Raw genomic sequence first — 25,629 nt, 5'->3', positions numbered from 1 at the left:
CATCCCCTGGCTTGCTGTGCTGCTCACTTTTCCCCTGCCTCCCCCCGCATCCCTCCTACCACATCCAGGCAGCAGCCATAAGCAGCAAGCCTCCCCGTTCCTCAAACATGTCCCATTTGGGATGGGACATGGTAACGCCACCTCCCTGATGGCATGGAGGACAGGCAGAAAGGATTAAAGCTCATCCCTCCTCTGCTCCTCCTGACAGCTTAAGCCCAGCCAGCCCAGCATAACTCTCACCCAGAATTCTCTTTCTGACACTATTCCCCCCGTTTGCTGTAATGGCTAAAAGCAATGATTGTTCACTCACCGACCCTGTGCAGCAGGGTGAGCTCTCCTCGTGGATCTGCATCCTCATAGAGGGCACCAAGTGCGTAGCGAAGGAGCTGGGGGGGATCTCTGAACTGCAGCCCTGGAGCCCCGGCAAACCCCACTGCCTCCTCTGCATCCACGTCCTCCCCACCTAGGGCTGACACACACACGTGCCATCAGGAACTGGCCCTGACTCTTCCTTACATCGTTTTAATTTATTACTTAAAATTTTTATTATGCTGGTACATTTTCCACCTACACCCTGTGCAGTCTGCACAGCAGTCACAGTTGGTTCATTTTCTCATCTGCATGTATAAACAGAGTTTCTGCTACCCAAAAAAGAGAAAGGGGGGGGGGGGGGGGGGAGAGGAAATCCTTCCCTTTCCTTTCTTCTGGAAATAAACTCTGGTCCTGGAGAGTCAAAAAAAAAAAAAAAAAAAAAAAAAAATTAAACGAGGATTTTAATTTTCCTCACTTGAAGTTTGAGATTATTTTTAGTTAATGAAGGTCATTACTTTGGCTCATTTTGGAGATGACATATATAGAGTGAGGCTGGCTGTCCAATTTATTTTCAGAGAACCTAAAATCTGAGCCTTAAAATGATGGGAAATCAGTTGGCTTTCTTTTTGGAGCTGGTTAAAATATCAACCTCTGCCCAAGGTTTAACAGGTGCTAAACTTGGTTGTAAAACTAAGTTGCTAGGCTAAATTCTGTACTGGTTACACTGGCAGAAATCCAGAATCACACCCCTGACTTCAGTGGAAAACTTGCCATGGTTCATAAAAGCAGAATTTGGCTACCTTTTTTTCCACAGGATGTTAAACTTCATCAAATAGTGCAAAACTGTCAAAATAGTATTCATTTCTAGAACATGAGGTTTAGATTTTCCAACATGTTCAAGGGATTTAAGCACTCATCTCCCATTACCTTTGGCAGAACCCATTACTTGAGGATTAACTTGGGATCATGCAACTTGGTGTTGCATGTAGCTCTACCCTTGCCACATTCAGACATGGATCCCAAAATCCCAGAACCTATGAAAATCCCAGTTCTGAATTCATATTTTGGATCAGTGGGAAATACTTAATGGCCTCCAAAATGTAAAAATAACTTACCAATGCAGGACCGTCTGTTAACACCAAGCCTGTAACCCTCCTTACATGCACATTCGTATGACCCCAGAAAATTAACACAGAAATGGTCACAGTTGCCGTTATCTAGATGACATTCATCCACATCTATTAAAAACAGATACAAATGATGATTAGGTGCAAGCACTTCTGCCTGGAGAGCGCCCTCCGTGCCTGGCTGCATCTGAAAAATTATTCTGCGCATATGAAAACCTGAAATTTTAGTACTTTGGAGGTCTCTGTTTCTCATTAGAATTTGAGATATTAAAACATTTCAGGGCAACATGGAATGGATTATTTCACCTATATTTTTGTCTGGAGTGAAAACAGCTGCTTTAAGCTGTTAAGCTCCGTTGATCCTTTGGTTATTTTGAAGGCTCTCCTTTTGCAGAAGTAGTCTTTAACACATGTCAATATACAGTGTCCATGAAGAGGGGAGGAAAAGTTCCTCTTTGCTGGCTTGTTTCCCACAGCCCCACTTCTCCATGCTGGATGCTGGGTTATTACTGTATCCAAAGTGGAAATTACATATTTGCAAAACCTTATCAGCAAAGCTCGCATACGGTCACTGATTCTCTTATTAGAGAAATGTCCACAAAGCTCTGTGATAAGCTTTGACAGCATTTCTTCTACCCACTGCTGTGCTTAGTTAGACTGAGCCACTGGTATCAAGGGACTCACCGTCACAGTCACAGCCATCGGCATTTGGCTGGAACCCTGCTTTGCAGGCACACTCGTAGCCACCTGCATAGTTGATGCAGAATTGGGAGCAGCAGGACTCTCCGGTCTTGCACTCGTCCAGCTCTGCAAGAAAGGGGCAACTTGTTCAGCCCTTAGGCACGGCCTGAGCTGCTCCAATAATTTGGCTCAGTTGCTATTGTGCTTTTCAGCACATGCCTTTCTACATTTTTCTCTCCCATTACCCACATAAAACACTGAATCCTGACAGCAGCTCTCTTCTACCTTCTCCCACAGCAGCCAATACCCTCTATGAACAGGGAGAGGCACCTTTTCTTCAAGCCTTAGCTTCCACGAGGTTTATTACAACATAAACAACAATTAGGTCTCACCAGCCCACAAATACCATCTATTTAACAGTAATCTACATATAACCATTTGCACTTTTTTTACATTCAACCTTATTCAGTACAAACTGATAGTGAAACAAAGCTCTGATCCAACAAAGCATTTGCTGGACATCAGCAGCTTACTAGGTGCAACTGTAGTTTTTGATAACTAATTGCCCATTGCCTTATCTTGCCCTGTGTCCATCTGGAAATTGGTATCATTGACACTGCTGTTCCAGTGATTAGACAGGCGAATCGAGCTGCTATCTTCCCACTGCAGGCTCTCAGGTGACACCAGCCCTTGCAGCCTGCTGAGCAGGTCGGTGGCCATTCAAGGGCCACCTTGTCAATGCTGAGTCTGCAAAATGCTTCTGAACGTTACCCAGATGAGCAGCCGCAGATGGGAAAGGTCAGTGTCTCAATTAACCTTGGAAGAAGTACCAACATTATTAGGAAATGCCAACAGGAGAAAGAGGAGGAAGAAAATGTAATTAATCAATTGAGGTGAAGAGGTCAGCATGAAAATGATTAATGCAGGTTATTTGAACACAGAGTCTTTTCCAGAAATGTTGCAAGCTGAGCTCCTCTGAAGCACATCAGACAATGCCTTGCTCTGCGGTCTAGCAACAGCCCCTTGTCTGTGCAGGAATGTGAAGTGTGCATCCAACAAAAAGGAAATTTTTGTTGTTAAGAGCAGCTTTTCATGTCCTCAGCCTTGCCAAATCCTTCCCCTGTGCTCTCACTTCCCTTGCTGTGTCCAGAGTAACTGCTTCCCTCTGAAATCCCCATCAGCAGGTCACTGAGCTGGGGCACAGGCAGGAGGCTGCTCTGCCTCCTCTCATCCGTACACAAACAAGACTGCATAAACTATCCCACCTTCGCAACGCTCTGGGTACAAATCTGCCTCCCTGACCTGCTTTTTAAGCTCCAGCATCAACTGCCCTTGCAGACCTTCGTGCTTCCCTCCTCTCTCCTGCATTTGGCTTTTTGTGTTGCAAGGCTCTTCTTGTCTGTAATGCCTGTCACATTAACCAGTGCTCCCACTCTCTGAATCTCCTCACAGTACAGTAGTACTGCTCTGTGGTACCTGCTTTGTTTCTTCCCCCCCTTCTTCTTGGCTATTCTTTAAAATTTTGATGGCATAGTGACAGCAAGCCTAAAACAGAACAAGAAACAGTTTGCATAGCAAAAGCCGTAAACAAACAAAAAAATTAAAAATCACATTGTAAAATTGTTTAAAACATGAATGAATTTTTAAGCTCTTGAAATGAAAACAAACCTAACTATTGCTTTCACTTCCTAAGTGAGACTTCTCACAGTCAGAAGTGCAATCTCATTACTGAGCCAATCTGATGGAAATACAGCAACTTCCACAACACAAAGTGGAGTTTGCACATGAAGCACTTCAGAATAGCAGTGCTACCTCTCCCAGCCAGAGGCGACCTCTTCCAAGCCACCAGCTGAGGATGGGAACGAAAAAAGTCAGGCAAGCAATGTTTGAGCTGCACGAAATGAGATATGGCCAGAACAACTGGCAATGCACCATATTATCATCTTCCATTTGAGAGGCAGAACTCCTTCCCCATGTTAATTAATACTCCCAGCAAACATGCAGAGCGAGGCAAGCTGGAGCAGCGGCTTGGAAGCACCAGAGGATGGTATTAATTAAAACTTGTAGAAGAAAGGAAGGCGATGGGAAGGCATTTCCTTGAGTGACACCTCTCCTGCAGGCTGCCCTTGCAGAGAGACTGGCTGCACCTCTTCCCTCCTCCCGCAGGAATGCTGCATTTGCCATGAATTACCCGCACACGTTTTGCCATCAAAATCGAGGTGATAGCCATGGTCACAGGAGCATCGTGGTCCCGCAGTCGTGTGCTCGCAGTGGTGAGAGCAGCCACCATTGCTTTCCTGGCAGCTATCGACAATTTCCATTTCGATGCCTTTCGGAGAAATAAATCAAAAGGATGTTAAAAAGCAAGCACAGGGGGAGAGTCACTGGAGAATAAGCTTTCTGTAAAAAAAGCATCCATAAGCTGACTGCTGTAGCAGGAAATATAAACTCAGCTCCCACTCACACCACAGAAAAGCATGTTCTGGAGCCACTGAACTCCGGGTATTTGTCTCCTTGTGTCATAACAGTATATGCTCTTGACTTTGGTAATGTGAAGACAGTCTGCCTACTATAGGAGCACTCACAGGTTTCCTGAGATTTATGCTTTATTTGAATGCAATGGCAAGTTCTGCCCTTGCCTCAAAGGAGGAAAGGAACCATCTGAGGAACCCAGGTGGTCCATCTCAACCCAGACTGCTTATGCTTTCCAATAAGTGACTTTTAGTGTTGTATGTGAATGGTAAAGAGTTGGATTCTGAAACATCCACCAAACACAAATGTCTTAAAACTTTCACAGCAGAGTCTTGTGTGACACCTAACCACAAGGTGGCAGGTCTGACACCTAACCACAAAGCAGAACAATCCACAGGTTTTGACTGTTGGATGTCCCTTCAAGGGGGCACACAGCAGCTTCCCTGCTGGGACTTTTCCCCCTATAATTAAGACAGTGTGGTGGTACGATGCTGTCGCCACCGCTCTTCACCCTGATGGACCATCCTCATCCTTCTGCACTTGGTTGTGCTGGACAGTCCTCACAACATTTTGGCCAAGCTCAGTGGAAGTCCTCATATAGGAAAGGGAACATCTGGCTACCTCATTCCTACCCAGGTGCTTCATTGGATGATTTCTTCAGGATGAAAGGAAACTGTAAGCTCAGTTATAAATTTTCTCCTGAAGAACTACCCAGATTGTCTCGTTACATAACTATGTAGAGAGGAATTAATTTCTCATGATATGCAGGAGAACTGAGAAACACCCTCCTTAAAGAAGCCACCGTACTTCCAGAAACACCCCAGCTCAGAGTGGAGGCCATCAGATCTGGTGCAGAAGGCTGGCCTTTCCCCACTGCTGCGGCTCTCAGACACATCTGTGTTGGAGGCTCTGCTCCTACACTTTTTGTGCCCCCAGGGAGCAATCTGCCTGCCAACAAGAAATGCAAGTCTTGCTGGAAGAGGATATAAATTAGGAGGACATATATTGAGGGCTACATCTTGTGCATAGTATGATTATTTGCAGCAGGGAGAAGAAATCTAGTCTCTTGCCCACTGTGTTAAACTGGGATTTAGGAAACCCAGCAATCAAATGCAGAATCTGACTTTATACACTGTCTTCATCATTTACTTTGTCTCAGTTCTTCATCAGTAAAAACAGAATAACAGCTCTTCCCCCTGACACTGGGGAAATGAAAGAATATACGAAGATTATAAATTGCTCAAACACTGGGATAACCCTGATCATGAATAGATGCAGAATGTTTTTATTTTTATTGTTTGCTTTGTAATATTGTACCTATGGCACAGAGAATCACCATCCCCTGAGATCTGCTGAACACGAAGAAAAAATATTATCAGAAAATCACAATGAAATCTAAGTGGTCTAAACCACTTTTTTTATCCCCAGATAACAGATCATTTCATATCTATATATTAATTGCATTTTCTCTGCCATTGCACTATTCACAGTTCCTCCCCCCCATCACCTATGAAATAATTCTCCAGGATATCTCTCACATAATTGTTTTTTATTTTTAATGTATGTTAATTCTTTGAAACTGAATTTCTAATATGTATATCTTACACACACATTCTTAAAGAAAGCATTAATTCTCTGGCATGCAGCATATTTTCCTAAGGAAATTCTGCTGAAAGCTCTTGCACAGTATTATTACATTGAATGATCTTTGCCCACCTCTTTGCTAAAACAGGTCATGCTTTTGTCTGCATTCCAGTGAGCTTATGTTAGGTCCATAATAACACCAACTTTTCCACATCATCTCCTTTATTAATCTAAATTTGCCCTCAAGGACAGCCTAGGGATCACCTATCAACTAACAGTGCTGGGAATCAGTCCCTTCCTCAAGAAAAATGGTGTTGATTAAGAAACCCTGCTGACAAGAGATAAGCATGTAAGGGAAGACAACAGAGCTCAGCATCATTTTAGTTTAGGAAATCTCAGTTGTTCAAATATTTTTTGCATCCCCAATCTTGCTTTTGCATCCCCAATCTTGCTTTTCTCCTTTTTTTTAAAGCATCTACTTAATAGTGTCAATAATCTCAGAAGAAACATAAGTAAACTTAGAGAGATAAAGACAGGAGCAGAACATCATGTTGGTTTTTTCTTGCCTCAGATCTGGCATATAATAAAATTGGGAGAAGGAGGGCAGGAATGAATGTGTTTCACAGAAGAGCAATATTTTGGTAGCTCTGCAATAGAATTCACCAGTCTCTGAAGATAAGCCAACATGGTTATTTGCTCTTTGAAATGCAGTAATTAAGGTCTGTGAACACAGGCTTAAGAATATCAACCTGCAAAACCAGCAGTAGCAGAAGATGAAGAAAATAGTATTAAACTTGAGCTTTTGCATACATTTATTTTGCTGGGAGTGCTAATCCAACTGAATTAAAAATGAAGCATAGCAGTTTGCAGATAAGATAGCCTGAAATGCATAACTGCAAAAGCGTCACTTACGGTAGCACTGCTTTCCATCAGCCCCCAGTTCGAAGCCCGGATTACAGACACAGGTGAAGGATCCCAGACTGTTCACACAACGATGAGCACACCTGGCTCTTCCTTCTGCACACTCATCAATGTCTACGAAGCACAGAGAAAGGCAAAGACATTCATTTGGATATTAAAGTAAAAAATAATATTTCTGTACATGAACATGGCTGAAAAGCGCATCCTGATGTTAGTCTACAAATGACAGCATCTGATGAATCCAGGAACACTGAACTCAACATTATTCTCCAAAATAACCTTTCTTTCCAAACACCATTGACCTTGAACCATTCAATGTGAATACTTACAATATCAAACATTATATTTACAGTATCAGCCAAAGCAACTTATTGTTCCTGTAAAAAAAGCAATGGCCAAATAAGTCACATGGAGAATTCAGAAGAAAGTCCTTTCTCCCACTACCCTAAAATTACCACTAGGTCTTCAATACTACTATATTTCAATTAATGGAGCAGGAAATAGCTGATTATTTTCTGAATGTCAAATGATTTGGATTGAGTGGTGGCTGGGTTTCAGCAGGTACAACGGAGACAGATCTCCTCTGTCACATCCCTGAATCATGCAGCTGTTTCTACATAAGTCCAGCTGGGAGGCATCTACTCTAATCAGCAGAGTTTCACCACACCTATAAGAAAAGAAAAAAGGTGAAGAACTGTGGTTGGAGAGACTGTTCTTCGCCCAGCGCTCTCTTAAGGCTGTCAAAGCCCTTCTCAGCTATATACTCATTAGTCTGTATTTTGGAGTTAAATGCCACCAAAGGCATCCATTTTCCTAAAATCTCAGTGGAGCATAAAAATACTTGTAAAGAATAATTACTGGGGGGAAAAAAAGCAAAGCAAAAACTTACACTAAATGCTGCTGCTGTGGAGCACAGCTGCAGAAAACATTAACCTCTGTGCAAAGACTGCCATTACCTTGCACACAGCAAACCCCTAACCCACCTCCTGTTCCTTCTCTTGTTCTGACATTTTGCTTGCAAAGTTATTTATTGCACCAATCCTAGGTCAGTGTCTCTCACACACACGAGAGCACAGTCCGGTATGCAGCTCCTCACCTTTTACCACAGCAAACCACTTCCTAACAGGCTTTTTTTATCTTCCTATGTGTTGTAACCAGCGCCATAGTCATGGCCCCTTGTACTTGAACACAAGTAGCTTTACAAATGCAATCAGCCTACTTGCAAAAAGAGGCCTCAGGCAGTGCAAACACCACACACAGACTCATGAAAATTTCAGGATAAATGACAGGTTCTCTGAAGCAGCCATGTGAGTAGCTGCTGTTTAGACTAAAATGGGTTCTCTCTCCTTTTTCTCTAATTGTCATTTTGCAAGTAGATTATGTTGGCAAATCCTGTAAATGTGCTTTTCTCTTTTTTTGCTTTTTCAAATAGAAAAAGTTGGAAAACTGAAACACAGCCACCATTCTGCACGTTTCTTCTTATCTTTCAAACACAGCTAATAACTAAAGTATGACACTTTAGTTGCCCTCTGTCTCCTTCTAGCTCATCTTCCAGAGAGTCAAACATTAGCTTGAATTTTGCAAAAGACATTGAATAATTTCTGAAAGAAAAAAACAATAATTGTATATCCATAGTAAGACATGATGCTTAGTGATTCAAAAGACTGTTGCCATGAAGTTGGGAAGAAAATTTGTTCCAATATATAACACTGGAAGTTTCCCAGTCTGTTAGTTTATACATAAATTAACAGAATTGTCAATGAATATCTGAGATAAAACAAGTAACATGCTGACCCTAGTATTAAACCCACTGCTGTTTCCACCTATTAATCATCAGTGAAGTGTCTACACTGCTTGAAAGTACTCTGCTTTTTCAGTAACCTCACTCATGAGTAATCCCAGTAAGGGAGGATAATCACAGAGCTGTGCAATGCTACTCACAGAAGAGCTTAGAGACAACTGAGTAAAATACTCAAGGTAGGAAGGAAGTATTTTGCAAAGCACCCAGCACCACATAAGACAATTTGAATATTGGCAAAATCTTGACAAAGTTTTCAAAAGGAGGAGTTTATAATTGGTATCTGAATACATACCCTGACAAGGCTGTTAAAAATCTGTGCACCATGAAGTCCACAATTGCTTTTTCCTTCATAAAACTGATAAACTATCTAGCTTCTAAGAATCATATTGAAAGAAAAGCAGGTATTTTGATAGCTAATTGCACCCCATTTCAGGTCAAAAAAACTTTAGATCCTTTTGAAAATGTCAGACTAAATACAGGACTTTGGAATTCAACTCTTAAAGCACCTCTCTTTGGAAATCTTACACTTTATGATTTGCCTTAACAATAGTTTGTCCATTAATATGGAAACAGTTCTCCAGCTAAAAAGCCATTTGAATTCTAAATAAGTTTTCAGTGACCTGGTTCAGAGTGTTACTTGAACCAATTTTCCAGGAGCTGTATCTGGGGTATTATTTTAAAGGGACCCTACAAGAATGACACTACAGCATCGACAAATCCAGTTGCTAGAAAGCATGACTTAAGGGATCACAGAGTAATTTTCATTAATAAAATGGTTCTTCAAGATTATTGTGTGACATCAATATCACAGAAAGAAACACCATTTCAAAATACAGACATGTATTTGTATAATATATTCTTTTCCATTCAAAGCTCAGCAAACCAGAGTGCGTATTAGTATCTTTCTTCCCAATAAATAGCCCAGTTTCTTACCTAAACAGGACGTTTTGTCTGCGGAAAGATAATACCCTGCATGACACTCGCATTTTGCAATTCCTCTCTCATTCTGACAGATTTGTGGGCATCCTCCATTCCCAGTTGTGCAGGGGTCTATCACTGAAACCAATTAGAGCACACTGTCAACTTAAAGGTCATGGTTTTGTCTGAAAATGATCTTACCTGCCACTGTTACAACTAACAACAAAGATTACTGTAGCTGTAAGAGATTAGACTGGAAAAAAAAATTTGACAGAATTTGGTGTACAGTAAAGCCATTGTTTTTCTGTACACTATTTTCTCTGTTGCTGGACAGCATTTTTCATAGAGCAGCAACAACGCTTTACACAGTGGGAAACTGGGCTTGTATTACACCTTGGAAGTAAGACAAGAGAAGTACATTTTATTCTGATTTTGCTGTAACTGAACAGATTTTAAGAGTTGCTCTAAACAATAGCAATTAGCACTCCAATATGTGTGAACCCCTAAACACATACAACTGTGCAGTTTGCCACACAGAACAGTGTGTCTTTAAAAGTCTCTAGAGGAAATAAATGCTGAAAAGCCCCAGAAGACCTCTTTCAGTCTAAAAACTTATGCCATTCATGTTGTACATCAAGATTTTCTTTCTTTTCTTGAACAAAACCGTACCATTTCAAGGATAAGCCACTCTAAGTGGCAAGTACTTAGCAACATATTTATAAAGGACCTACAGATGTCTCCACCTCAGAGATTTCACTATGGTTTATGGGTTTATTTCTGGAATACATACCTGCTGGAAACAATTCTGATGCATCTGCCCAAATAAAGACTTTGCACACAGTAAAAGAGACCTACTGGGACTGTTTGGACAAGTCTGATTTGCGTTAAGAGCCTGAGTTTTCATACCAAAATCTGATATCCTGCACAAGGCTGAGGTGTCAGTTTGGAGTACTAGTTACACTAACACACTAGTGAATAACATCACATAGGTAGATTTGGAGGACACCTTCGAAAATGTGTCCTCTAGAGTTCTGCTTAGTTTCAAATTAAGCTTTTGAAAAGTCAGAATCCAAGCTCTAATTCAGTTTTAGCATTTTACTAATTACTGTCTGATTTGAGACATTTGACCAGTATTCCTCACTTGCCTCCAACCTGACAACTCCTTCACCAGCCATCTCAAGCTCTGTACAAGCCAACTTTTATCAAGGCACCAGGAAGAAAGTTAACATCAGTTCAAAGTACTGGTGGTGCAGTCAGGGTTTCAGTAACCCTGGGAAAGGGTTGAAGCTGTTTTCATTTTTCATTTTTTCATTTCCTTTTTCATTTCCTCCAATATTTTCATTTCCTCCAATTTTCACTTTTCTGTGTCGTCAGTGGCATTTCGAGCCATCATTTGGCAAAGGATATTGCCCCAGAATACCTTTAAATTCCCTTGTTTCACCTCCTGCCATTGCAAGAACATAATAATTCAAGTCTGCAGGCTGAGTTTGCCTTGAGAGTATTAAAAAAAAAAAAAAAAAAAAAAATCACTGTTAAGAATGTAGAACTGAAATTTTCTGTTGGATTTTCAACACAATAGGTTGCAAATATGTTTCCAAGGGACAGCAGCACTTCATCCTACGTGACACTTTCAAGGCTGACAACTTGGCTCTACAGTTCGACAATTTGTGGTCTACAAAAGATTTAGCTTCAAGAAAGAACTCATTCCTTGCTGATATGAAATACTGAGTTATTTGTTGATTTTTTTTCTATTTGGTTAAATTAAATGAAATCACTATCAAACAGCATCTGTTAAACCTGCATATTATAACGGTTTTCAGAGCATCTAAAGCTTTAATTTGAGAATGATTATAGCATAGAGTAAACTTGTAATACTGTGTGACATGACAACAAACAAACAACAAATTATAGGGTAGATGTTAGCACAACACAGTAATTTGAATAAAGATAGCAGCCTTGGAAGTCGTTAGACAAGATAAAAGATTGTAAAGGAAAGATCTTCAGCACATAAGGCAACCACTGATTGACTTGTTTTCCACTGACATATCTGTTCCTTCCTGTTATAGGCAGGTTTCAGGAAAAACTAAAAATAACTCATTAGAGTTATTTTTCCTATACATTTGGCTCTTACTGACTTAATAACTTTAGTAGATAACAGACTGCATCCTACAAAACTCTATTCCAAGCTGTTAAACACTATGGCAAAAAATTTAATGGAATGGTTTCATTTCCTAGATATTCCAGGTCAGTTTGCCTCCATGCTGAAAGCTGCGCTACCCTGCTAGGCTTGGATGTTTCTGTGTGGCCTTTCAGGGCTATGGGGTGTAGTATTAACTTCCAAGCAGTCAGCAGGGATAACTCCACACCTGCAGCACAGTTACACCTGCTGTAGTAAACACCCTCATGACACTGTAGTTTCTCTGTCCAAACCAGCACTACAACAGCCATCCTTTCTGCTTGGAAAGTAAAATCAGCCAGGATCACCTCTTCCCACCTTTTCTACTTAAAACATCTCTAATTGCCAACCCCACTGTGTTCATGGCCACTTTATGCTCATTTGTTCCCATAAAAATCTTATCCATTGGCTTAACTATAATTTTTCTTTCCCAGGTGTTTATTTGCTAAGGTACTTATGGGAGAAAGCATCCTACTCGATCTTCATTTTGCCAGCTGAGTTCCCCTTGTGAGACACATTCTCCTTCCTCTAAGCACAACTGTCATCCCGGAGAGCCTGTGCTATTATATTTTGATTTATACCATCCTGAACACAGGTAACCAGGTATACACGTGAACTCCAGACAAGGTCTCACCCGCAGACAAAGCTGCCCTTGCCCCTTAGCCACTGTTCAGCAGTTACTGGCTGGTGACGAACAGCACCAACTCCTTTGGTGGGTGGCTGACCCTCATCAGCTACACAATGCGAAGAAGCCAATGGCCACAGCTGCCTGCATGGTGGCAGAACCTCACCAACTAGGGGAATGAACCTGCTTGTTTTGCTGCTGAGCTGAACCAGCCACTGACAGCTGAGATAGAGCTTTAAGTGGCACATGGAGGTTTGAACAGCTCCATGACCACCCAAGCAGCAACTCCCACCCAACCAAGCATCACCACACTCAGACTCTGCCAATCCAACCTCTGTCCCATCACACCACATAAAAAAAACATTGAAAAGTTTTATGCAGGGGTCCACACGCCCAGCTGGCTTGGCCAAGGACAGCTCAAGTGCTAGAGGCAGCAGAGGAATCACAAGAGGTTTGGAAATAGGCTGGAGAACAGCAGAAGGTCTCAGATGCCCTTTCCCCTCCCTAAAACTCCCCTTTTCTAACTCTTTCTGGCTATCTCGGGGACAAAGCGCAGCCACCCGGTGAGAGATGGAGAGGTGAGCTGGTTGCGGGTGCCCTGTGGAGGGCAGGACTTGAGGAGGCCAAAACCGAAGGCTAAGTGCTCATTGCACACAGCGTGACTTGTAACTAAGCTGAACAGCAGGATTTACTTACACTTTATACACAGCATATAAAATCTCCAAGCAGAAGAGAAGCCATATGGAAAAGGTTTTGTGACAGGAATTTTAGTGCAGTAAATCCACATATTTGGCCCTATCTTACTCTGGCATATTCAAGGGTACTATGTGTGTGCGCCTATGCTGGGGAAGGGGAGGAATTGCCTTAAAAATTGATGAATATATATGAGAAAAAAAAAAAACCAAACTAATAATCAAACCCAAAGGTAGCATTTCTGTTATGCTTATGAAAGTGTTTGCTTAGAAACCTGAAGGGGAGGAAGAATGAATCAGACTATGATTAGGAGCGACATAAACCAAAATCAGATAAAGAAAAGTTTATGTAGAACAAAACATGTTATAGAATTATGTAGAATAAAACACAGGGCAACTTGATATACAACTTGATGAGTAATAAAATATTAGAATTACAACATGATTAAGTTCCTAACCTATGTCATCATCGTCAGTGTGCAACAAAGAGCCAGGGGTTTATGAGGCCAAAATCTTGTTCAAAATTGTGAATCAATGTGAACTTCACATCTCAAATGTGTCATTTTAAAATTCTGTTAATAAGCAATTCCTGGAGCTGCTTTTGGCAAGCAGGGTGAAATATGAATGAACACAGCAACCTGAAGCACTATCCTGGGGTCTTTTTAATTGCCTTTAAAGTGTGTCTCAAGGCAGGTAGTGCAGGACTTACCTTCACAGGATCTGGCATCCCTCTTCAGCTGGTAGCCTGGCTGGCACTGGCACTTATAGTGGTCTTCACCGATCTGAACACAGTCCTGCTCGCAGCCTCCCTTGTTAACACTGCAGGAATTGATGGCTGGAGCCAAGGAAACATTGAAGGAACATATGTCAACAACCCAAAAAACTTATTTCCTATTTTAAATACATAAATGACAGTAAAATACACAAACGTCACCAAACAGCTTTCAGAAATGCACCTGTCCCCATCCTCTGTGTGATTGCTCTCCCTTGCATTCAGGGTTCTTGTTTGACACAGTGTTCCATGTCAGCAAAAGCTGCGATTCCAGTGAGAGGCAGGTGAGATCCAAGAGCTGTAATGCTGACTGAAGTACAGCCACCCTTTGATCTGACAGCAGCAAAGCACTTGAGAATCCACTGAGGTAAGGAGGAAAAAAATACATCCCTACTGGCACTTGCCCATTGTTGTTTTGTTGTGGTTTTTTTTCTGTCCCTGCTGTCATTTATTCTAAAAAAAACCCCAACAAAATGACAAACCAAAACCTGTCTTTCAGTTTGTTTTCCTCAGCCTCATGCATAGGAAGCTACAAATGACAGGAGTCACAAGCTCCACAGGACAGAGTTAGAAAGTAAACCACAACAAGCAACAAGAGGGTCTTTAGCATATCTCTAAAGATGCTGCTTCTTTTACTCAAGCAAATTAATATTCTTTTTTGTTCAATGTATATCTCCAGCTCCTAGAGAAACATTTCTCCTCCTGCCAAAATACGTTATCACACACCCACACCTATTCGCACACTGCATATAAAAATAAGAGAGATCGTTTGAACCTGTTGTTGTGCTGTACATATGTAAGTGTGAGTGTGTGCAGGACTGTGTCTATATATATTTTAACATCAGCGGATGTATTATGTTCTCAATGAGTAGCTGGAAAGACTATTTGGCCCTTCATGAAAGACATCAAACTCCGGACCCAATGAAGTCAGCAAAGAGCTTTGATATTTATTTTAGGAATATTTGTATTAATTCATTTATATGTAGTAGGCATTAAGAAAACATTAGCCACAAAAGCTGCTATAGGAAGCAAAGTATATGTTAAAAATACCAAAAGAAAAGCAAATTTTTACATTCTCATGGATGCACACACAGCAGTAGCCAGGAGAGAGCTTGCTGCATGCTGGACCTGACCCTGGCTTCTGATCTTCACCTGTGTCTGCAAACCTCCCACCCAGTTAGTGACATAACTTGAAACCAGCTTGATTTCTACACGGGAGACAGAGGACCCAATACACTCTGAGCTTCCTGCTTGCTGCACATTTGTGTCCGAAGACCTGCTTTTCAGCAAGAATATTCAAATGAGATGAAAATATTTCAGAAGATGAAAAACGCCTTAAATCAGCTCCAAGTGACAGAATATACATCTTGGTTTTTAAAAGTGCATTTTCTCCCCCCTTTTCTGTGCATAAGCCAATTTGGATGTAAGGGAAAATAAGCAGCAACCTGCCATACTGAGGATTTTGGAGGCTTTGAAGCCAGAAGGGGACGGGTGTGAACTCCTGCACAGAGAGCCTGCACCGTGGGGGGGGGGCTGTGCCGCCTGGCCAGCATGGGGCTCTGCCGGCAGCTGCAGAGTGAGGGATTACTACTCCAGAGCAGCCACGGCCAGGTTTCATGCCTGCTGCCAAGGCATCGCGTGTGCCACGTGAGAGGAGGTGCCAGACTGAATGAGAAGAGCCACTAGGGAAGGAACAGAATGAATTGTGCTTGTGCTGTTTGGTGCCAGCAATCCATTTTTGATCAGAAAAAGGGAGAGACTCAGCATATCATGAGTCTAATTCCACCTCCTGTAAAGGGGCTTGTGGCTGGAGGTCTGAGCACATACATGGAGTTCAGGCAGAAATACGGTATGCCCTCCACTTTCAAAGATTTACTCTCGAAGTTTGGTAGAAAACCCACCCTGCTGTCAAGTCCTGAGAAATACACATTTCTCATCCCATTATTTTTTTATAATAATGGTCATATTTTCATAGAAAACCTGAGTATGAAGCCATAGCTAGATGGATACGCAACAACCACAGGGTTAGAATATGCAGTCTCTTCAAATCTATGTTTTCCATCACCTTCAATCCAACCTTATCAATGACAAAAAAAACTTCAGACATACTGTGCTTTTACTTATGTGGAAAAACATAGGTTGTAGATTTATAGTGATATATTCTTTGTTGCTTCCTCCATTAAGAGCCTTAGTGTGTAAAAGTCTCTGTATAAACCTACATCTCAACAGCTTTTCTACATAAGGCAGACACCAAAGATAACAGCTGGCACCAGAGATGAATGAGGGTCTGAAGACTGTGTTCTGCTTTCACTTCTAGGAGTTTAAACAAGAATAAATTCCAGTGAAGACAATGAATTTACATCAGTCCAAAACCACAGCCCAATACTACAATAAACATGTACTCCCTCTGACTTTCTGCCTTCCAGACACCAGTCAGTTAAACTTTAATGAAATTAAAGTCATTACGTTAACAAAATCAAGGCATTAAAAACAAGGCAAAAAAAATGGACAGTGTTACCTTTGGCTATTTTAATTACCTAACTTGTAGTGAACATTCAGTCTGGCACATATATCTAAAAGTGAATTCAATATTGAGCAAAATTTGTGGGATCAAAAAGCTAAGGAAGAAAAGGTGCATTGAAAAAGATGGGATTCTGACATGGCACATAGTATCAGAGATCATCAAAGGATTCAAGATGACAGTAATTTACTTTCACACACTACTTATCACTGAACAAGGCAACCCATTTTAGAGGTTGTTTGCCTTAGAGTATGGGCAGAAGTTTCTAACGAGAGCAGGCAGAATGAGAAACAACAGATTTCTTCAAACCATGTATTTTGAGGCTCATACAAGCAGTGGAGGTATGGACCACCATGAGTTAGTCAAGATCCCAAACATACTATGATGATGTGGTAAGAGGACTGGACTCATTGGGAAGAGTTTGGCAGAAGTTCAGTAATCTTCCATGCAATTACACAAGAAAGTAGCTTATCCCAGGTTTTTGACTCTTCAGATGTAGCCTGAATATCTCATAAGAAGATAGATCCACGTCCTTATGTATGAGAGACATCCAAGCCATCTAGGCTGCAAAATCTGCTTCCCCTCAAGTGATTTTGGCACTTTTGCTCCCAGAAACATAGGATTGCCAAGAAGAAAAAGACAATGTGGAAGGAATGAATACAACAGAAGTCTGGGCTGGGTTCATCATAAAAGCCTGTCTGAAGGGATGCTTGTTTCTTATTTCTGCAGCTGAGGTAATCACCAGAACATAGTCCCTTTTTATTCTTAGTATGTGGGAGAGATCATTACATCCTCTAAAGTATCCTCAGAATCATAGAATCATAGAATCGTAAGGGTTGGAAAGGACCTTAAGATCATCTAGTTCCAACCCCCCTGCCATGGGCAGGGACACCTTGCCCTAAACCATGTGGCTCAAGGCTCTGTCCAACCTGGCCTTGAACACCGCCAGGGATGGAGCATCCACAACCTCCCTGGGCAACCCATTCCAGTGCTTCACCACCCTCACTGTAAAGAACTTCTTCCTTATATCTAATCTAAACTTCGAAGAACATAATTGATAATGCAAGCCCTGTTTGAAACACTTAATGTTCTGCTTAGCTGCGCTAGGTCAAAAGAGGTGCAATACCTAAAGGGGGCCTGCAAGAAAGCTGGAGAGGGACTTTTTACAAGGGCATGTAGCGATAGGACAAGGGGGAATGACTTTAAACTGAAAGAAGGGAGGTTTAGATAAGATATTAGAAAGAAGTTCTTTACTGTGAGGGTGCTGAGGCACTGGAACAGATTGCCCAGAGAAGCTGTGGCTGCCCCATCCCTGGCAGTGTTCAAGGCCAGGTTGGATGGGGCTTGAAGCAACCTAATCTAGTGGAAGGTGTCCCTGCCTGTGGTGGGGGGGTTGAAACTAGATGATCTTTAAGGTCCCTTCCAACCCAAACCATTCTATGATTTTATGATTATTGGGTCTACTTCTTGATTAGATGAGTGCTCAAAACTGAATGTCTAAACTGGTGTCCTGGGTTCAGCTATAGCAGTCATTTTTCTCCTGCTTAGTAGCTGGTGCAGTGCTGTGTTTTTTAACTTTCAGCCTGGGAACAACGCTGATAACACCGATGTTTTTAGTTGTTGCTGACAAGCACAACAGCTACTCAAACCCTGACCACAACAGACAACGCAACTACTCCAACTTCAAATACAGCAGTTACACCAACCCCAGTGACAAGCACAACAGCTACTCAAACCCCGACAGCAACAGACAATGTGGCTACTCCAAGCACCGCAGCCACACCAACCCCAGTGACAAGCACAGTAGCTACTCAAACCCCGACAGCAACAGACAATATAGCTACTCCAAGCACCACAGCTACACCAACCCCAGTGACATGCACAGTAGCTATTCAAACCCCGACAGCAACAGACAATATGGCTACTCCAAGCACTGCAGCTACACCAACCCCAGTGACAAGCACAGTAGCTACTCAAACCCCGACAGCAACAGATAATGCAGCTGTTGGTGTTACTCAACTCCCAAGCACAACAGCTGCACCGACCCCAGCAATAGACATTGCAACCACTCCAATCCTAGTGGCAGACACTGCAGCCACTCCAACCACAGTGACAAACACTGCAGCTAAACCAAATGTCCAGTTTGTGACAATGTCTGTTGCCCCTGTAAGCAAAAGCAGACGAAAGGCACAAAGAGCAACCCGCGAAGCGAAGAAAGATGAAGACCCAGTGCCATTACTATATGCAGCAGCACCTGAACAAGAGTTACTACTACGTGGGTCAGAGGAAGAGGAAGAAGAAGAAGAGGTCACTTCTCGACCCCGGACCTCAACCGAACTACGGAATATGCGAAAAGATTTCACCCGTCTTCCAGGGGAGCACATTGTCACCTGGTTGCTCCGGTGCTGGGACAATGGGGCCGACGGTCATGAACTAGAAGGTAGGGAAGCCAAGCAGCTGGGATCACTTGCTAAGGAAGGAGGAATTGACAAAGCGATTGCAAGAGAGAAGCGAGCCCTCAGTCTTTGGAGGCGGCTCCTGGCAGCTGTGAAGGAAAGGTTTCCCTACAAAGACGATATTACGAATCGCTCAGCCAACTGGACCATGATAGAGAAAGGCATCCAGTCCCTGAGGGAATCAGCCATTATAGAGATGATCTATCGTAGGCCGGATTCCAGGAACACATCCGTAGACCCAGATGAAGTCGAATGTACACGACCCATGTGGCGGAAACTTACACGGAGTGCGCCATCATCGTATGCCCACACATTGGCATCAATGACCTGGAATGACGGAGTATCACCAACAGTGGATTTCCTGATTCGTCAACTCCGAGAGTTCGAAGACAATCTCACCCCTTCCATCATTTCAGCTGTGGAAAAACTGTCCCAGGAGTTCAAACAATTGAGAGACGATTTATCCGATCTATCCAGCTCTCCACGCGTACCAACCCATGTCTCAGCTATTAACAGAAGGCGCCCTACTGCTCGAGAAAGAAAATATACGAGGTACACGCCACGGGCCACCCTATGGTTTTACCTGCGGGATCATGGAGAAGACATGAGAAAGTGGGATGGAAAACCTACTTCAGCTCTGGAGCAACGGGTGCGTGAACTGAAGAGGAGAACAATGGTCAAGGATGATCCTCCCAGGAAAGCTGCTGCTCCAGTCTCTGGCGAGCAGTTTCCCAGATGGAGCGAAAGAGCTGATTTTACTCCAGCTCCTGTGATAAGGAATACTAATCCCTTTCTACAAGACAGAAGTGGAGAATTTTGTGATCACTATTAGAGGGGCCCTGCCTCCAGCCAGGTGGAGGAGAGGGATAATCGGGTTTACTGGACTGTGTGGATCAGATGGCCTGGCACATCAGTCCCACAGAAGTATAAGGCTCTAGTAGATACCGGTGCACAGTGTACTCTGATGCCATCAAGGTATCAAGGGGTGAAACCCATTTCTATTTCTGGAGTGACAGGAGGATCCCAAGCGTTAACTATGCTGGAAGCTGAAATCAGCCTGACTGGGAGGAAGTGGCAAAAGCACCCCATTGTAACTGGTCCAGGGGCTCCATGCATCCTTGGCATAGACTATCTCAGGAGAGGGTATTTCAAAGACCCAAAAGGGTATAGATGGGCTTTTGGTATCGCTGCCTTGGAGACAGAGGAAATTAAGCAGCTGTCCACCTTACCCGGTCTCTCAGAGGATCCTTCTGTTGTGGGGTTGCTGAAGGTCGAAGAACAACAAGTGCCAATTGCGACCACAACAGTGCACCGGCGGCAATATCGCACCAACCGAGACTCCTTGATTCCCATCCATAAGCTGATCCGCAGACTGGAGAGCCAAGGAGTGATCAGCAGGACCCGCTCACCCTTTAATAGCCCCATATGGCCAGTGCAAAAGTCTAATGGAGAGTGGAGATTAACAGTAGACTATTGTGGCCTGAACGAAGTCACACCACCATTGAGTGCTGCCGTACCGGACATGTTAGAACTTCAGTATGAACTGGAGTCAAAGGCAGCCAAGTGGTATGCCACAATTGACATTGCCAATGCATTTTTCTCAATCCCTTTGGCAGCAGAATGCAGGCCACAGTTTGCTTTCACTTGGAGGGGCGTCCAGTACACTTGGAACCGACTGCCCCAGGGGTGGAAACACAGCCCTACCATCTGCCATGGATTGATCCAGACTGCACTGGAACAGGGGCAAGCTCCAGAACACCTGCAATACATTGATGACATCATCGTGTGGGGTGATACAGCGGAAGAAGTTTTTGAGAAAGGGAGGAAAATAATCCAAATCCTGCTGAAGGCCGGTTTTGCCATAAAACGGAATAAGGTCAAGGGACCTGCACAGGAGATTCAATTTTTGGGAATAAAATGGCAAGATGGACGCCGCCAGATCCCCACAGACGTGATCAACAAGATAACAGCAATGTCTCCACCAACTAACAAGAAAGAAACACAAGCTTTCTTAGGTGTTGTGAGGTTCTGGAGAATGCACATCCCAAATTACAGTCTGATTGTAAGCCCTCTCTACCATGTGACCCGGAAGAAGAATTATTTCAAATGGGGCCCTGAGCAACAACAAGCCTTTGAACAAATTAAACGAGAAATAGTTCATGCAGTAGCCCTTGGACCAGTCCGGGCCGGGCCAGATGTGAAAAATGTGCTCTATACCGCAGCTGGGGAGAATGGTCCTACCTGGAGCCTCTGGCAGAAAGCTCCAGGGGAGACTCGAGGTCGACCCCTTGGCTTTTGGAGTCGGGGATATAAAGGATCCGAGGCCAGCTACACTCCCACTGAAAAAGAGATACTGGCAGCCTATGAAGGGGTTCGAGCTGCCTCAGAAGTGATTGGAACTGAAGCGCAGCTCCTCCTGGCACCCCGGTTGCCTGTGCTGGGCTGGATGTTCAAAGGCAGGGTCTCCTCTACACATCATGCAACTGATGCTACATGGAGTAAGTGGGCCGCACTAATTACACAACGAGCTCGAATAGGAAATCCCAGTCGTCCAGGAATTCTAGAAGTCATCATGGACTGGCCAGAGGGCAAAGATTTTGGGATGTCACCAGAAGAGGAGGTGACGCGTGCTGAAGAGGCCCCACCATATAATGAACTGTCAGAGAGTGAAAAGCAATATGCCTTGTTTACTGATGGGTCCTGCCGTATTGTGGGAAAGCATCGGAGATGGAAGGCAGCTGTGTGGAGTCCCCTGCGACAAGTTGCAGAAACTGCTGAGGGAGAGGGTGAATCGAGTCAATTTGCAGAGGTGAAAGCCATCCAGCTGGCCTTGGACATTGCTGAACGAGAAAAATGGCCAGTACTTTATCTCTATACTGACTCATGGATGGTGGCAAATGCCCTGTGGGGGTGGTTGCAGCAATGGAAGCAGAGCAACTGGCAACGCAGAAGTAAACCCATCTGGGCTGCTGCATTGTGGCAAGATATCGCTGCTCGGGTGCAGAACCTGGTGGTGAAGGTACGCCACGTAGATGCTCATGTACCGAAGAGTCGGGCCACTGAGGAGCACCAGAATAACCAGCAAGTGGATAAAGCTGCTAAGATTAAAGTGGCTCAGATGGACTTGGATTGGCAACATAAGGGTGAATTATTTTTAGCCCGGTGGGCCCATGACACCTCAGGCCATCAAGGCAGAGATGCAACATATAGATGGGCTCGTGATCGAGGGGTGGACTTAACGATGGACACTATTGCCCAGGTTATTCACGAATGTGAAACATGTGCTGCAATTAAGCAAGCCAAGCGGTTAAAGCCTCTCTGGTATGGAGGACGATGGCTGAAGTACAAATATGGGGAGGCCTGGCAGATTGACTATATCACACTCCCACCAACCCGCCAGGGCAAGCGCTATGTGCTTACCATGGTGGAAGCAACCACCGGCTGGCTGGAAACATACGCTGTGTCCCATGCCACTGCCTGGAACACTATCCTGGGCCTTGAGAAACAAGTCTTGTGGCGACACGGCACCCCAGAGAGAATTGAGTCAGACAATGGGACTCATTTCCGGAACAACCTCATAGACACTTGGGCCAAAGAGCATGGCATTGAGTGGGTATACCACATCCCCTACCATGCACCAGCCTCTGGGAAAATCGAATGGTACAATGGGCTGTTAAAAACTACACTGAGAGCAATGGGTGTTTGGACTTTCAAACACTGGGATACACATTTACCAAAAGCCACCTGGTTGGTCAACAGTAGGGGATCTGCCAACAGGGCTGGCCCAGCCCAATCAGAACTTTTACTACTGTAGAGGGGGATAAAGTTCCTGTGGTGCACATAAAGAATTTGTTGGGGAAGACAGTCTGTGTTATTCCTGCTTCAGGTAAAGGCAAACCCACTCGTGGGGTTGCTTTTGCTCAGGGACCTGGATATACTTGGTGGGTAATGCGGGAAGATGGGGAAGTCCGATGTGTACCTCAAGGGGATTTGATTTTGGGGGAAAACAGCCAATGAACTCAATTGTACGCTGTTGCCTGCTCTATAACACTTTTATAGCCCACCAGCTAGATATCTTCAGGTCGCCAGCCATTGACCCTGACTTCCCTCCGATCATCACCTCAACAAAGAATGAATTTTGAGGAAACCAGACGAGCTCAGCAGTGACCAGATGAGTTTGGCGGTATCATCAGCAGGCAACAACCCAACACTATGTACCGTCCCTCCTGCCCTGAAAGACTATTACAAGAGATGGAGCCTGACATCATGGACTGGATGAGTTCAGCAATTTTACAGGGATTGGTCCATGGACTAGGGAACGATATCTTTCTCTGTGTGTGGGTGTGGGTGTATATATATGTGTATATATGGGACAGGGGTGATGGTGTGCTGAGAGATATGGGATCTGAGCATGACGTGAATGGTATGGAATAAGGGGTGGATACTGTCCTGGGTTCAGCTATAGCAGTCATTTTTCTCCTGCTTAGTAGCTGGTGCAGTGCTGTGTTTTTTAACTTTCAGCCTGGGAACAACGCTGATAACACCGATGTTTTTAGTTGTTGCTAAGTAATGTTTATTCCAACCAAGGACTTTCTCAGTCTCATGCTTTGCCAGGGAGGAGGGGAAGCCGGGAGGAAGCAGAGACAGGACACCTGACCCAAACTAGCCAAAGGGGTATTCCATACCACAGCACGTCATGCCCAGTATATAAACCGGGGGGAGTTACCCGGAAGGCCCAGATCACTGCTCGGGTCGGGCTGGGTATCGGTCGGCGGGTGGTGAGCAATTGTATCCTCTCCCCTTGTTATTTCACTAATCGTTATTATCATTGGTGGTAGCAGTAGTGGTTTTGTGTTATACCTTAGTTGCGGGACTGCTCTTATCTCAACCCGTGGGAGTTACATTCTTCCCATTCTCCTCCCCATCCCTCCGGGAGCGGGGGGAGGAAGAAGGGGGGGGGGGGGGAGTGAGCGAGCGGCTGTGTGGTTCTGAGTTACCGGCTGGGCTCAAACCACGACAACTGGTGCAGCAGAAGAGGCAAATTCTCTATCCCCAGTGGTCAGCAGCTAGTGCCCAAATCCTGAAGCTGGGCACTCCTAAGTTACTGGTTTATATGAAATGCTTCTCCCTATCCTCATCAGTTAGTAACTGTCTTGCGCTCCAGCGCATAAGAGCTTATTATATCCATTTATTTTGGTGTCTTGTCTAAACAGCTGAAATGGAACTCAATATCCTCCACTTATTATCCATTTTATGATAGCAGTTCTCTCAGAAACCTATTCCTGTCTCTCATTTTAGGATTTATTTCTGTTTCTCCTTGATAATTTCTGAGACACTGCAAACAGAACTGAACAATGTATTAAGTATTTTTAATAACTTCTTGTGAATACATACATTTGTGAAAACTTGCCTTCTGACAATGTTCATAGCTAGGGCAACTCCAAACTGAGCTTTTTATTGTTTGTGCCGTGAGAAAACTTTACTATTCTATGCCCACAGAAGGTTTTACACATTACACGGGTAAATTAATTTAACTGCCATACCACCTACTTTTTGTGTTCATTCAGTTCTCGTTCTTTTTCCCCAAAGCCACTTTAGTCCTTTTTTGTTTAAAATTCCCTCTTCCCACAGCCAAAAATGAGACTATTCAGAGAGAGTAACACAACTCAGACATCACATCTTTCACTTCTGGGTCTTCCCTCGTCAGACCTGGTCAGAGAGATATGAATTTCTCTCTCTTAATTCACAGAAAACCACTAGTGTTTCTAGTTGAATATGAACCACTATGCTTTTACATTAATTTTTTCTCTCACACTAGTGTTTCCTTACCCATACCTTCTCCAAGTAAGATAATCAAGAAAAGAATTACACTTTACCGTATTTTTAATTGCAGTTAAGCAGTGACCACAACACTGAAAATCTCTTTATGTGGTAAACCAAACAAACCTAAAAGAGCAAGTTCTTTCAACAAAAAATACTATTCCCACAGCTTGAGCATTGGTACATCCTGTGTTCTAGTTGCATCAGTAAATTTATTGCTGTGATAATACCAGAAATGACTGATGACGTATTTGGCTGATGTTAATCACAACCAAGGGACTTTGAACAAGAACAATGGCCAAACTGTGAGAGAACTAATTCTGCAGATGTGATCTGACCAGATTTGACTGTTATTCTCATATTACCTAAAATCAGGCTTAAAAAATTAAACAAATGACATTTTCTTCTCCCAAATGACAGACCATTTTAATCCTTTTTACAAAATTCAACAACTTGACTTCTGTACTGATTTAAATGCAACACAAGGATGGCATATTTTATTTTATTATTATTTTTAGCAACATGCAGAATTAACTCTGCATATCTTGTTTCAGGGCTCAAAGACCAACCTAAGAAACACAGAGTTTATTCTTAATGGCAGAGCTGCCAGTTCCCTCCACAAGCACATAAATGAGCATTGTGTCATGGGCTGAACTGCCAAGCTCCACAGTGCTCTCACTTACATGAGCATACACAGGGTAACTCCATCCTGTAAATCAGTGGCTTTTCATCCTGTTTTTAAAATTCAGGT

The 25,629-nt window shown here is 43.3% G+C and overlaps 1 protein-coding gene across 9 annotated transcripts in view; it reads right to left on the bottom strand.

The window, feature by feature from the left end:
* The window catches only part of LOC115611793 (multiple epidermal growth factor-like domains protein 6), a 213,722-nt gene that overhangs the window by 52,478 nt on the left and 135,615 nt on the right, over window positions 1-25,629 (bottom strand). For 8 of the 9 annotated variants that reach the window (XR_003992699.1, XR_003992698.1, XM_030495230.1 and 5 more), the window contains 7 exons: window positions 14,019-14,144; window positions 9,832-9,954; window positions 7,089-7,211; window positions 4,312-4,449; window positions 2,124-2,246; window positions 1,428-1,550; window positions 311-469 (listed from right to left, as the gene is read on the bottom strand). Coding sequence is in view for 7 of the 9 variants with exons in the window: in XM_030495230.1 (XP_030351090.1) it covers window positions 311-469; window positions 1,428-1,550; window positions 2,124-2,246; window positions 4,312-4,449; window positions 7,089-7,211; window positions 9,832-9,954; window positions 14,019-14,144 (915 nt within the window). In the remaining 2 variants the exon portion in view is untranslated. The remainder of the gene's footprint in view (window positions 1-310; window positions 470-1,427; window positions 1,551-2,123; window positions 2,247-4,311; window positions 4,450-7,088; window positions 7,212-9,831; window positions 9,955-14,018; window positions 14,145-25,629) is intronic. The other variant, XM_030495233.1, reaches the window with a different exon arrangement.

The sequence above is a fragment of the Strigops habroptila genome, chromosome 8 (assembly GCF_004027225.2).
Source record: "Strigops habroptila isolate Jane chromosome 8, bStrHab1.2.pri, whole genome shotgun sequence".
Lineage (NCBI taxonomy): Eukaryota > Metazoa > Chordata > Aves > Psittaciformes > Psittacidae > Strigops > Strigops habroptila.
This window is presented reverse-complemented; position numbering and strand designations above follow the sequence as displayed.